General features: G+C 35.5%; 1 protein-coding gene across 2 annotated transcripts in view; it reads left to right on the top strand.

Annotated features, from left to right (window-relative positions):
- The window catches only part of Sec63 (SEC63 protein translocation regulator), a 78,796-nt gene that overhangs the window by 37,231 nt on the left and 26,879 nt on the right, over positions 1 to 14,686 (top strand). For both annotated transcript variants that reach the window (XM_085690846.2, XM_085690844.2), the window contains exons 5-13: positions 1,223 to 1,284; positions 1,927 to 1,985; positions 3,582 to 3,632; positions 4,795 to 4,903; positions 7,690 to 7,784; positions 7,882 to 8,014; positions 10,752 to 10,844; positions 11,925 to 12,079; positions 13,361 to 13,508. In XM_085690846.2, coding sequence (XP_085546972.2) covers positions 1,223 to 1,284; positions 1,927 to 1,985; positions 3,582 to 3,632; positions 4,795 to 4,903; positions 7,690 to 7,784; positions 7,882 to 8,014; positions 10,752 to 10,844; positions 11,925 to 12,079; positions 13,361 to 13,508 — 905 coding nt within the window. The remainder of the gene's footprint in view (positions 1 to 1,222; positions 1,285 to 1,926; positions 1,986 to 3,581; positions 3,633 to 4,794; positions 4,904 to 7,689; positions 7,785 to 7,881; positions 8,015 to 10,751; positions 10,845 to 11,924; positions 12,080 to 13,360; positions 13,509 to 14,686) is intronic.

Raw genomic sequence — 14,686 nt, 5'->3', positions numbered from 1 at the left:
TTGAGAACATAGTACCACTGTTTTGGAATTAATTACTATATTTTAAATTATTAATGTGCTCATTGGAGAAATTTTAGAAAATAGACTTATGAAATAAATAAAAGTCTCTTAAAATCTTATATTCTTAGAAGATATAGTAAATAGTCTTTGAATTTTATCTGACTTAATTGGCTAAACTTCAGCTAATCAGGAATTCATATCAAAGTCTAGGAATTAGTAGCATACACACATGAGTGTGTATGGATGCTCCAACATTGCAGAAAAACTCTGGATGACTATCTAGGCGGCCACCTGTTTCTGTCATTACTCACATTTTTTGAAAGTTGCTTCTTGCATTTCCTGCTTACTCAGTTAATATTATTTCCTTCTTGGGTCTCTGAGGGAGTTGAAGATTAGATAACTATAGTTGTAGTTTACCAGACACAGAAAGCAAGTTATGATAGAAAGTAAATTAGGTACAAGACTTTGGATTCACCAAGATAGGATAGATAAGAAATATTTTCTCTGAATTTGTTAAATGCAAATGGACTAGATATTTTTGATGCGTTTATTGCCTGTATATATTGTATATAGTCATTGTACTTATTGTATATAGTTTTCTTATATTATAGCCTTTTTTATTTTTATTTTTAGACAAAAAAGGGAAATGTAGTGGCATTTCAACTGTAATTTATAAATAAGGACTGCCTGAAGATCTGAGATTGAAACACTCAATCCCACTAGTCCCACTGGTTAGCCTTATAGACCAGATTATGGTAACACACACCTTTAATCATTTTATGCATAATGGTATACACCTTTAATCCCAGCAGCCACCCTAGTTGCCATAGAAATTGGGTGGTGTGTGTCTTTAATCCCAGCCCTAGAGAGGAATAAAAGGGGGGCGGGGCACAAGGACAATGATGTCAGGACGACAAAAGACAGTTCTCTGTCTCATTTTGAGATTCCAGGAGGCAGAATTGCCATTTCAGACTGAGGTCAAGGTAAGAGCCAGAGGCTGGCTATTTTACTTTTCAGATCTTCAGACTGAACCCCAATTTCTGACCGAGTTTTTATTAATTGTGCTTCAGATACACATACACGCTCACACGCACTCCCTCACACAATTAAAATAAGTAAACCTAAAAACAAAGGTATTAATTGTCTAATGAAATTCTTACATTTGAATACTTATTTTGGGGAATGACCTTCTAATTTTGATATCTTGTTTTCTTCATGATAGTTTAACAGATGAAGAGTCTCGGAAAAATTGGGAAGAATTTGGAAATCCAGATGGGCCTCAAGGTACAGCAAATATAAAAATGTTGATAGTATTGTATATTATAAAAAAATATTAACTAGAATATGAGAAATATTGATTTTTCTCTTTATGGGAGAGTTAGCCCAAGGAGTTAGATTAATAAATTGAACTTCTTTAAAAATCATTTCATATATGTGTATATATACACACACACACACACACGCATATATGTTTTGCTTATGTTTATGTTTGTGTACCACATATATGATTGGTGCCCCCAGAGATCAGAAAGGGGATCAGATTTCCTAGAGCTGGAGTTATGTGAACCATCATGTGGGCCTGGGCACTAAACCTGGGTCTTAAAAGAACAACAAGCATTTCTTTTCTTTTATTTCAAATTTATTTTATTTTATGTGTTTTACTGATGTGTGTATAAAAGAAGAGGATGTTGGATGCCCTGGAATTGGAGTTGTGGATGGTTGTCATCCATGCTGACCTTGAATTTTAGTGGTTCTCCTGCTCTGGTCTCTCAAAAGTCTGCATGTATTCTAAGTTTGTATAATGAAAATAGATGTAATATAATCTTGAGGTTTTTTTGGGGAAATAGGGGGAAAACTTAATTTTGAGATAAAGATAAATAAAATTGAAAGCAGAGTCTTTTGAAAAATGATTTATTTTTATTTCAGCTACAAGCTTTGGAATTGCCTTACCAGCTTGGATAGTTGACCAGAAAAATTCAATTCTGGTGAGTGCATTTAAATAAAACCTATTCTGATGTTCTTAATATATTTTTGTTGTTTACAGTATTAGGGTGTAATATAGTGAAAGCTTTCACAAATAAACTCTCGCATGCTATTTGTTACTGTGTTTTGAAAGATACATAACGAGAAAGAATTGGTTCTCATTATGACACTTCAGGTTAGGACAATATTCTCTTGTTTGTTTGTTTGCTTGTTTTTATTTGTTTTTTGTTTTGTTTTGTTTTTTTTTTCCTGAGACAGGGTTTTTCCTCTATGTATCTGTGACTGTTTTGGAACTCACTCTGTAGACTAGGCTGACCTTAAATTCACAGAGATCTGCCTGCCTCTGCCCCCGCTGGGATTAAAGGACTGTGCCACCATTGCCTAGCAACAGTGTATCCTAAATGTAATTTTAAAACCTTTAAATTTTACTATTTTATTTTGAAAGTATTTTTGGGTAGTGTCCTAACTTTGGTTGAGAACTGTTAGGTTTTATGGTACTCATATTTATCTAAGGTGATTTCATAATTTAACATATTTATTTCGTCTTTACTCAGACTAAGCTACTTTATGTTAAATTGAAACATACCTATTCTATACTAGGAAGGAGTGGACATCAGATGTACTTCCATCACTGATAGTTGCTGCAGCCCTAGGACATCAGGAATTGGCCTAATATATTATTTAAAGATTGATGATTTACTACTTGAGGTTTTATGGAAGTAATTATCTAGGAACTGTTTTGTTTCAATTTTTAGTTTATTTTTTTTCTTACTAGTTTTAAATCTCTCTCTCTCTTTGTGTGCGTTCGCTCGTGTGTGGGTTGGGGGATTGCCCAGGCCACAGCATATGTGTGGAGGTCAGTGGACAACTCCCTGGAGTTAGTTATAGCTTACCATGTGGGGCTTGGAGCTGGAAGTCAGGTAGTTAGGCTTAATAGCAAGCGCTTTTACCCACTAAGCTGTCTTGCTGGTCTGAGGAGCCTTTTTTAAGCCTTAAAAGCAAGCTGTAATTTGAAAATGATTATTTTGTGACATTAAAATTGGTAATCTTCTATACTTAACTGCTTGTAAGTGCATCTATCATTTAGGGTTACTGTGGGACTAAGAGGAAAGGGAAAGATAGCCGACAGATTTTAGATGAAGCTGTAGGTGAAAATTCAATAGTTACTATCAAATAAAAATAATGAAATGGCAAATTTGCAGTTAAACACTGGACTTAGTTTGTAAGGGCTTTTAATTTATTTCACAGCACTACTTGCAAGAGGTGAATATAGATAGTGCTTGACTGGAAGGGAGACAAATTTATAAAACGTTTGCTGTTATCTGTTATATCAGTACATAAAAAATTACAAGGTGATTTGCATAGCAAACAAAAGCTCTAGAGTTTGAATATAGTAACACTGTTAACCTGTATGACCTAGGACAAGCTCTGAATCTGTTTGTACTTCAGCTACACTGTCCACAAAAACCCAAAAAGGTAGTACCTTCATTATATAGGACCAAATAGCAGAGTACTTTTAATAGTGGGTTCTCTTTGTAAGTCTGAATGTTGTCTTAACTTACCAGATCAAGGCACAGCTGTTTTCTCTTAAATTCTAGGTTTTACTTGTGTATGGATTGGCATTTATGGTTATCCTTCCTGTTGTGGTGGTAAGTTCTACCACTTTTTATTAATTTTGGGGGGAGGTTGCTCCATAAGATTTTGATTCTTAGAATTTAATCAATGCAGTCTCTTGTTTTTTAAAGATATTGTTGTTATTGTTTGAAACAGGGTCTCACTACTTAACTTTAGCTGGCTTGAAACTTGATAGTCCAGATTGGCCTCAAGCTTGCCTACTCTTGTTTCCTGATTGCTGGGATTAAAGGCACTGCCACACCCAGCCTATTTTAATTTTAATTGTTATGTATGTGTGTGTAGGGTATATGCACATGAGTGTATGTGTTCATGGAGTCCAGAAGAGAGTATTGGATCCCCTGGAGCTGGAGTGGTTTATGAGCTAGTTGATATGGGTGATGGGATCAGAACATGGGTTCTCTATAAGAACAGTACACAGTCTTAACCACTAAGACATATCCCCAACCCCCAGCCGCCTCATTTTAAAAAATAACTGTGTAAGTACTATAATGCAGAGCTACCAAAAAGTTTATAATTTTCATCGATCATTTCTTTGTGTTCTTTTTGATCCTGGAGTTTGTGTGGCTCCATGGTGCTGCTATATATCTGTCTTGACCTCTTCATAGGATTGTTGTGTAAGATTCAATTTCTTGAGAATATTAACAAAAATATGTCAGCTATAAAATGGTTCCTGCTGGGCAGTGGTGATGCACACCTTTAATCCCAGCACTTGGGAGGCAGAGGCAGACGAATCTCTGTGAATTTGAGGCCAGCCTGGTCTACAAGAGCTAGTTCCAGGACAGACTCCAAAAAAAAAAACTACAGAGAAACCCTGCCCCAAAAAGCTAAATAAAATTTTAAAAATGCTTTCTACACTTATCAGATGTTTATTAGAAAACTATGTATTAGAAACCACTTTATTTGCTTATAGCAATGGGTGGCTGTAATCTTGTTTTATCTTTTAAACAGTTTCAGCCTAAAACCTAAAGCATTTTAATCATGCCTGAGGATTTGTGTTGGTGTTTTGGTACCTGACAATGTATCTGTTGAGTAAATTATTTGAAATATGGAACACGTTCAAGCACTTCAATGCTTTTAGAAATTTTTGGAAAATTCACAAAAAACATTGTGCTGCCTCAAGCTTAACAGTTATCATTTTTCATGCTTTGTATCTTGTTCAATTTTATTTGTGTTTAGGGCTCTTGGTGGTATCGGTCAATACGATATAGTGGAGACCAGATTTTAATACGTACAACTCAGATTTACACATACTTTGTTTATAAAACTCGAAATATGGATATGAAACGTAAGTAAACCTTAATAACTGCTGTTTTTTGTATTGCTTTCTGAGTCATTTATATGTTGATATATATTTCTTTATAGTAGATTCTATTTTATAATTCATCAGATTGAATCAGACTAGGAGGACCATTGCTGACTGGCTGACTCCCTCTCAGTCTTACATTCAGTGACTGTTTTTATACAGCCTAGGCCCAGCTGCCTAGGAGTGGTACCTCCTCCATCAGTATAAAGAAAATTCCTCCACAGACATATCTACAGGCTAGTCTTATGTAGGCACTTCCTCAGTTAAGGTTCCCTCTTCCCAGATGACTAATTTATGTCGTTAATGAAAGTGTATAAAATTACCAAGTTTCTATATAGCAAAGCAATAGTTAAATGAGTAAGGAGTTGACCTACAAGTTGGAGAAAATGTTTGATAGCCACAACTGAGAGATGATGAATTTCTAGAACACATAAAGAATTAAAAGATCTCTTGTGATTGTATACACCTGTAATCCCAGTACTCAAAGAGGCAGAGGTAGGAGGATTGCCACAAGTTTGTTGTCAAACTGATCTACATAGTCAGGCCAGCCAGGGATTCAGTGTTTCTTAAGAAAGAAAGATTCTGTCTTACTCTAGTCAGACTTCTGATATTAAGAAAACAGTTAACAAAAGCTGGCAAGGATGTAGTTGCAGGTGAGAATGTAAGTTAGTCCAGCCACTACACATGAAAGTTCCTCAAAAATCTTTAGAGTTATCATATAATAAACTATGCCACTTCTGGGAATATACCAAAAGGAAACTAAGTCTGATACCTCCACATCTGTGTTTACTGTGGTATTGTACACAATATCCAAGCTGTAGAATATGCCTAGGTGTCAACAGGTAAATGGATAAGGAAGATAATATATATATATATATATATATATATATATATATATATATATATACACACACACACATACATACATATATATATATATATCAACCATCTTTTTTTTTTTAACTCAGCTTCAAGGAAGAACAAACTTAGGGAAGCTTCAGGAACATTAATTAGCCAGTAGATATCTATTATGTGAAATAAATGAGACTTAAACATTACATGATTTCTCTCAAGTAGCTCCTAGGTTTTTAATGTATGCACACACCCATGTATATACATATATGACATGAAAGTTGAAGCAAGACTGTCTGGGAAAAGGAAGAGTACTAGCTGGAACAGGAGTGGCAGATATGGTCAAAATAGATGATATAGTTGAACAAAAATGTCTGTGAACCCCTTCACTATGTATCGTGAGTATAAGCTATAGAAAAAAATGAGTATTACTTTCTGTTGTGCATACATATTACCCTTATGTTCAATTGAAATAGTAGTATAGGATCTTACTTATAAAAATGGTTCATGTGCTCTGCTTTGCCTGTGGGGTACTGGTTTCTGAGAGTATTACTTAGTCTCATATAATTCTGCCACAAAGCATTGTTTAGCTGGTGAATTTATTTACATTTTCTTCAGCTGTCTTTGGAACAGTTATTTTTCTTCCCCCAACATAAAAATATTTGAGCCTGGTGTGGTGGTGCATGCTTTTAGCCCTAGCATTTGAGAGGTTGGGACAGGCAGATCTTTATGAGTTCCAGGCCAGCCTGGTTTACATATTGAGTTCCAGGCCAAAGTTACATGGTGAGACCCTGTCTCAATTTTTTTTTTTTTTTTTTTTACACAGTAATAGGTCACACGTTTACTGTTCCTACTGTGTGTTGGACACATCTGAACAAACTAAAGTACAAGGAGAAATAAGACCATTGCCCTGGTCATTTGACCAGGAGGTTCTAGAACTGTAGTCTCTACTCTTCAGTATCTGTAGCCCAACCTTTCGTTTATCATCACCTGTATGTTTTCTTCTCTGTTAAAGGTAGATGATATTCATATCTAGGATGAAATTGGTGATCATAGTGTCAGTCCTTCTAGAGCTTTTGGGGTGATAATACATGTGGTAGGGAATCATGTGCATTTCCATAAAACTCTCCAAGTTTCCAGAATTTTTGTTTACTTGAAATTCTGAGAAGTCATGGAATAAAGAGTGTTTCGTCGCTTTGGCCAGCAAAGAAAACGCAACACCTGACTCTTCTCAATGCAGTTTAATCAGGAAACCTTGAATAATCTTCTGACCCTGGGGAAAGCCAGCCCACACCTAGCCTTTGGGTAGCCAACTCCAGCAAGCCACGAGGGAAATGCGGATAGGTCCAGGTACACAGAAACAAGCCAGATCCTTAGCTTTAGCCACGTATGGAGTTATTTACAACTGAAAGCACATACCACCCGGGGTGGGGGGGGTGGAGTGCAGAGGCCAGCGCCATCTGCCATCTTTAAGGTGCGGCACAAAGCAGCTCACTACAAAAGAGAATCTCTCACTCTTGGCAATTCCTTATTCCCAGCCTTACTTAACTGAAGGGCATTTTTTTACATGCAGCATTCTAATGAAGTTCTAATGCTCTCTAGTAGGCTTCTAAGGAACACATATAGAAACATGCTATTTTAAGTGACCTTAATTATTCCAGTCCTTTTGTGCCCTTAATCTGATGAACACTTATACTCACTTGGGATAGGTAACTATTGTGTACATTTTTAAAAAGTACAGTTTCTTTTGTTTTAGTATGAGATATTAATTTAGTTGTCAGTAGTGGAAGCCAGGTGACTTTCAGCATTGTGTTGTGCATGATTAGAAAGGTGCTTTACTGTAGGAGGTATCTCAGGAAGAGGAATTAATAGATAAGCAAATATCTATTTATCATTATATTTGTTTGTTTTCATAGGTCTCATCATGGTTTTATCTGGAGCATCTGAATTTGATCCTCAATATAATAAAGATGCCACAAGCAGACCAACAGATAATATTTTAATACCACAGGTTAGGCTGATCTTATTATACGTTTCTTGATGAGCAATACAGTAAAAAAGTGAATGATTCTTGATATGTTTCTGAATAATTACTTTGTTTGCTTTAGCTAATCAGAGAAATTGGCAGCATAAATTTAAAGAAGAATGAGCCTCCACTTACCTGTCCATATAGCCTTAAGGCCAGAGTTCTTTTACTGTCTCATCTTGCTAGAATGAAAATTCCTGAGACCCTGGAAGAAGGTATTGTAACTCTGATATTTAAAGGGTTTTAATGGAACCAAAGCAACAGATGTAAGTAGTCTTGGTGATTTAGTGTTTACATGATGTTCTTTTTTTTTTATTCAATCAAATAGTTGTTATGTTCCTTTAAAAATGTCTATATGTGCCAAGTGGTGGTGGTGCATGCCTTTAGTCCCAGCGCTTGGGAGGCAGAAACAGACAAATCTCTGTGAGTTCAAGGCCAGCATGGTCTACACAGCGAGTTCCAGGACACTCTCCAAAGCTACAAAGAAACTCCGTCTCAAAAAACAAACAAACAAAACAATCTATATGTATGTAATTACTTTACAAATCATGTGAAAATCTACATCAGATGCTTTGGCAAATGTCAAAATGTATTATTTCAAGGTCAGAATAGTCTGTATAAAAATGTTTAATGCCGGGCAGTGGTGGCGCACGCCTTTAATCCCAGCACTCGGGAGGCAGAGGAAGGAGGATCTCTGTGAGTTCGAGACCAGCCTGGTCTACAAGAGCTAGCTCCAGGACAGGCATCAAAACTACAGAGAAACCTTGTCTCGAAACAAAAACAACAACAACAACAAAAATCAAACAAACAGAAAAGAAAATGTTTAATAATTGCAGGTTAGTAAAAGCATTTCCTAAATTGCTTTGCTTTTTGAGACTGTCTTAGTTTTGTCCCTCTGGATGTTATTGAGCTTGCTCTGTTGCTCAGGCTGGACTTAAGCTGAAGACCCTTCTTCCTCAGCCTCCTGTGGACTGAGATTATAGATGTGCATCACTATGTCTGGTTCCGAGTGATTTTGAGAAAAGATTGAATGCTTTTTAGAGGAACACAAGTAGATTTACAGCAAATATCACTGGCTGCCCAGACCTGAAATAATCACACAGAAACAATATTAATTATAATATTATTTGGCCAATAGCTTAAGCATATTGCTAGCTAGCTCTTATATCTTAAATTAACTCGTTTCTATTATTTTATATTTTACCACAAAGCTTGTGGTGTGCCGGTAAGGTTCTGGCTTACGTCTTTCTCTTTAGGGGACTACATGGTATCTCCCTGACTCCTCCTTCTTTTTTCCTCTATCCGCTTGGCATTCCTACCTTGCTCTATTCTGCTAACCCAGTGGCTGAAACCATTAACCAATAAAAGCAATATATATACAGAAGGACTTCCCACACCAAATATATGACACTCTTAATCCAACATTATTTCCCCCATTTCTCAGTAGTAGCTACAGAGAAGTAGGTTTCATCTTTACCTAAATGTTCATAAGTGTTTGAAATATCTATTAAAACAAAGGCCGTGGGTTGAATTGAAAGTGTTTCCAGAGAGATCATTGATTTGAATATCATTTCTTTTTTAGCTGTAGTATTTCAGTTGAAACTTAAAAACTTGTCATCCTTAAAAAAAACCAAATGTTCTTTCTGAATGAAATCTTACCACCCCATCATTGTTCAGCTAATGAATGCAATCCAGGACTCCTGCAAATAAGACAGTTTGGTACTTAGTACTAGGAAGGATGCTTAGAGTAGTAGGAAGGAACATTTTTAGGCTTTGTCATTAGAGTTTTTTGAAATAAATAACTAGTTTTGTTACTAATGTTCTTTGCATATATATAGTCATATTCGTTTTTGCTAGTCGTTTCTCACACACAAGGACTTGCTTTTTAGGTTGAGTACCAAATCTAATGGATTTTATTTTAAAAGTTAATTTTATCTGCCTTCATGTATATCCTGGTACCACAGAGGCATAAAGACATCATTGGATTCCTTGGAACTGCAGTTGCAAGTGGTTATGAGCCACTGTGTGTGTGGAAGAGTAACTAGTGCTCTTAACTGTTGAGATGTCTCTCCAGTCCCTCAAATGAATAATAGTAATAATAGTAATAATAATAGCATTTATTTATCTGTATTGTTGATATTTGAACTTGGGACCTAGCATATGCAATGCATATACTCTATCATCTAAACTACATTCCCAGACTGTTAATTTTTTTTTAATTTATTTTTTATTTTGATGTGCATGGGTATTTTGCCTGCAATGGTGTCGTGTATCATATGTGTTCAGTGTCTGAGGAAGCCAGAAGAGGGTATTAGATCCCTTGGGACTGTAGTTACAGACCTTTGTTTGTCAGTCACCATGTTGGTGCTAGGACTTGACCTGTCCTCTAGAAGAGCAACCAATGCTCCTAACCACTGAACCATCTTGCCAATCCATTGATTTTGCTTGTTTGTTTCTGGAAATTGGACTCAGTGGTAAGACTTGTACCATAAGTGCTTTTACAAACTTACTCCCCCCCCTTAATTAACTTCCTCCTCCTCTTTTTCTGTATTTAGTTAATTTTATTCTCATTCATGGTCTTTGTATTAACCCACAGTTATAGAAACTTAAGAGCATAAGCAGAACGTTCTCAAAGATAGCAAGATTAGAACTGAGTTTTTGATTAGGATTGTTTTAAAGAAAATAAGGAATGGCTGTAATAAGTACATAATTACACCATTATGTTAAAATTTGACTTTGCTACATCTTGTATTAGTAATGACATCTACTTTTTTGCGGTGATGTTGAGGAGAAATATTCATTTGAACATTAAAATTCTGAGACTATGTGAAATACTTATGGGCCAGGACAATTTGTGTTAGCCTGACCTTCAAATGGGAGAGATGTTTTCACTGTAAGATTAGAATGGTTTATTTCAGGGTTTGTTTTGTTTTATTTTATTTTATTTTTCAGATCAACAGTTCATGCTGAAAAAATGTCCTGCTCTGCTTCAAGAAATGGTTAATGTAATCTGCCAGCTAATAATAATGGCCAGGAGCCGTGAAGGTGAGGAGGAAATATAATTAATTTGGACTTTTTCCTATAAGCATTTGCTCAGTATATTTCACAGTTTAAAGATTTATGAGTATTTAATTACAATTCTGTATACCGGGTCGATCAGGTTACTCAGATTTGTTAATGATTTTTCTCATTTTTCTCATTGTTTTATTTTTTAGTGATTTGAATTTTTTCTTTCCTCTGAATAGTTTTTAGTTATTTTGTATTTTAACAGTGAGTTTGAAATAATTATTTAATTGGAATGATGTGTAATTTGTGTGTGTGTGTGTGTGTATGAAAAGAAAAGGAATTTTTGGCTCTTAGTGGAAAAGAAGATGCTTGAAAAAAGGAGACTGTTTATAGTTTGTTGTTGTGGGTGATTTTAGTGCTTGGTAATGTTACAGTACATTGGGAATATTGAAAATATCTCCTTATTTACTGCTGTTGGAGCTTGTAAATACAAAGAATTTCAGCAAAGCATGGATTATACCTGTAATCTCAGCACTTGTTAGTGTTAGGCAAAGGTCTAGTTTGAGGCCATTCTGGGCTCCATAGGGAGATCTTGCTGCCTTCAAAATGCAAAAGTAAAAATACATTTTAAAAACACAAAATATTTAGTTACTCTTTTATTTTTGAGATAGGTTCTTGCTTTGTAGTCAAATCTGCCTTAGCTTCTTAAGCAATAAGGTTACCGCTATGCTCCACTGTGCCCAGCTGAGGATGCTTGAGAATTTGTGTGTTTGTGGTAGCATCTTACTGCATTGCCTATACTGGCCTTGAAAGCATCATCCTCTTGCCTCAGCCCCGTGAGTGCTGGGATTGCCACCCAGCTGCTGGGATTACAGGTGTTTTTCACCACGTCATGGTACTACTGGAGTTGACACAGAGACTTTTGTTAAATTAATGGTTGTTGCTGAGTAGTACTTGACCAAGTTTATGTATTTTTAACATGTTTCTGTAGTTTTTAAAGGAAAACTTGATATCTTGATCTTGAATTTTAGGTGTTGAATGTTAGTGTGATTTTATTCCTTTTAATAAAAGTCTAGGAAGTACAGCCCTTTTGTTTCTTTTTTTTCTATTCTTTCTAAGAAAGGGAGTTTCGTGCTCCAACTTTGGCATCCTTAGAAAACTGTATGAAGCTTTCACAGATGGCTGTCCAAGGCCTCCAGCAGTTTAAGTCTCCCCTTCTGCAGCTCCCTCATATTGAGGAGGACAACCTTCGGAGAGTTTCGAACCATAAAAAGGTTTGTTGACTGCTTTCTAGCCAGAGTTTAGCAACTTGTTGTTTCACAAGGTAATGTAAATAAAGTTTTTCAGACTTGTTTACTGTGGATTTTTTAGATTTACAATATCTTTTGTTAGTATTTATTAATTAGGTAGTTTTATGATAATTTACCACTATAGAATTACTATTTTGGGTTGAGTGAAATTTAGCAATTAATATTTTATTTTTACATTGCAACAATGTATGTACCAAGTAAGAGTACATCATATACTTTTCAGTTTGTTTTTGACTTAAAGGTTGGGCAATTGTTATAGTTGAGTATGAACAAAAATAAAAAAAATGAAGCATTCATAAAAATATTGTTGGTGGACTGCTGATGAAGCTCAGGGTAAGAGTGCTTGCTTGGTATGCACAAGACCCTGCGTTCAGTACCAGTTAATTACATAGGGAGAAGGGGAAGGGGAGGGAGGATATACCGGTTAAGTAAAGATAATTTCTTTTTTATAAAATATTGTAGATGCGAATATCTCAAACCTATATAGAAATTTAAAAAGTTTGGAAAGTATAAGAAACTGAAATTATAATTCTGACTTTTGGGTGTGGTAGTGAGCCCCATGTACCCAGCACTTTGGGAAGCTGAGGCAAGAGGACTGTGATAAATTTGAGGCCTAGGCTAAGTAGTGAACATGAGGCCAGTGTAGGCCACACAATGAGACCCTGTTTTAAGAAAATAAAAGGAAAAAAAGTTACTTTGTATATATTAGAAGTAAGTAGAAGATAGACTTTGGATTTGGTGGTATTTAAAGTAGTAGCAATCTAAGAAATCTCTATCCAAGTCCTTTAGTCATATTGCCATTATAGATTTCATCAATGTTATACAGAATCCTAGAGTTGAAATTCTACCTACTTCATGATTTAATCTCTGTGAAAATAAAAGTTAAGTATCTAGTACTTAAATTTCAATTAATTTAAGTTCATTTAACTTACTGCATAATGAAACCTTTAGAGGCCATTTGTACTTGGAAGCTTTTTATTCTTAATACTGAAAATAGATAAATTTAGGACAGTAGTTCTTGCTTGAGTCAATGTTCTGTATGACTTTTGTACTACTTATGTTTTTCTGATTTTTTTTTTTTAGATAAGCCTGTAATGAATTTATAGTAAAACAACCTTAGTTTTAGTGGTCTTGGTTTGAAATGTCCATACTGTTAACTTTTTTTCTGAAGTTGCTGGATTTTATTTTGGTTAGCATTCCACTAGATTTCATTTTATGAAAAATTTTATTTTTTTATTTTCTTAGTACAAAATTAAAACTATCCAGGATTTGGTCAGTTTAAAAGAATCAGATCGTCATAGTCTGCTGCACTTCCTTGAAGATGACAAATATGAAGAGGTCATGGCAGTGCTTGGGAGTTTTCCATATGTGACCATGGACATAAAGTCACAGGGTAAGTGGGAGCTGTCCTTGTTGCACGTTGTGTTATTTGGTCTCATTTATTAGACTCAAATTCTTTCTTTTCTTTCCTTCCTTCATCTCATTATATTGTCCTGTCTAGCCTGCATTTATTATGTAGTCCAGTCTTCTTCAAACTTGGAAAAATCTTGTTTATGGTCTATAGTTGCTGATATTACAGTAATATTTTTGGTTGTTTTTTACTCTTTGCTCTTTGAGGGGCCCACCACCCAGCTCCCTAATAAATACATGCAGAGAGCTTTATTCTTACTTATAAGTGCCCAGCCTTAACTTGACTTATTTCTTGCCAGTTTTTCTTAACTTAAATTTTCCTGTCTACCTTTTGCCTCTGGCTTTTATGTTTATCTTATGTACTTCTCTTCCTACTCTGTAGCTTGCTGTGTAGCTGGGTGGCTGACCCCTGGAATCCTCCTCCTTCTCCCCTCCTAGATCTCTTCTTCCCAGATTTCTCCTCTTTATTCTCTCTGCCTGGCAGCCCCACCTATCCTTTCTTCTGCCTCACTATTGGCCTTTCAGCTCTTTATTAGGCCAATCAGGTGTTTTAGACAGGCAAAGAAAGTAACATAGTTTCACAGAGTTAAACAAATGCGAGATAAAAGAATACAACACATCTTTGCATCATTAAACAAATGTTCTACAGCATAAACAAGTGTAACATCTTAAAATAATAGTCTACAACACAGTCATTGACCACTGTATCTGTCGTTAAAAATACTTTAATAAGGTTATTTGTAATTAGATTTTGCAGAGCTGTGGTTTTCTTGTCAAGACCCTCCTTTTATGTTTGTTACAGTTGTGCTAAGTGCAAGGAAACTATTTTATAGTTGAATGTTATGGGTTTTCTTTTTGTGTAACAATCACTTATAATTGGAAATTAGTTCTGAGTGAGAATATGGAAGATTTAACCTTAGTTGAATTCTTCACACATAAACTGGGCAGGCATTCATGTTCAGGGTATAGAATGCACCCTCTTCCTGTGGTTCTTGCTTTATTGCTCTTATTATGTCGTAGGCTGCCATTCTTGTCTTTTAAAAAAACGTTTATTCTTATGTTCATTAGTGTTTTGTCTGCATGTATGTCTGTGAAGGTGACAGATCCCCTGAAATAGGAGTTACAGACAGGTGTGGACTACCATGTGGGTGCTGGGAATTG

Source organism: Myodes glareolus, chromosome 1 (assembly GCF_982192425.1).
Source record: "Myodes glareolus chromosome 1, mMyoGla1.1, whole genome shotgun sequence".
Lineage (NCBI taxonomy): Eukaryota > Metazoa > Chordata > Mammalia > Rodentia > Cricetidae > Myodes > Myodes glareolus.
Note: the sequence above shows the minus strand (reverse complement) of the source record. Positions and strands in the feature narration are given on the sequence as shown.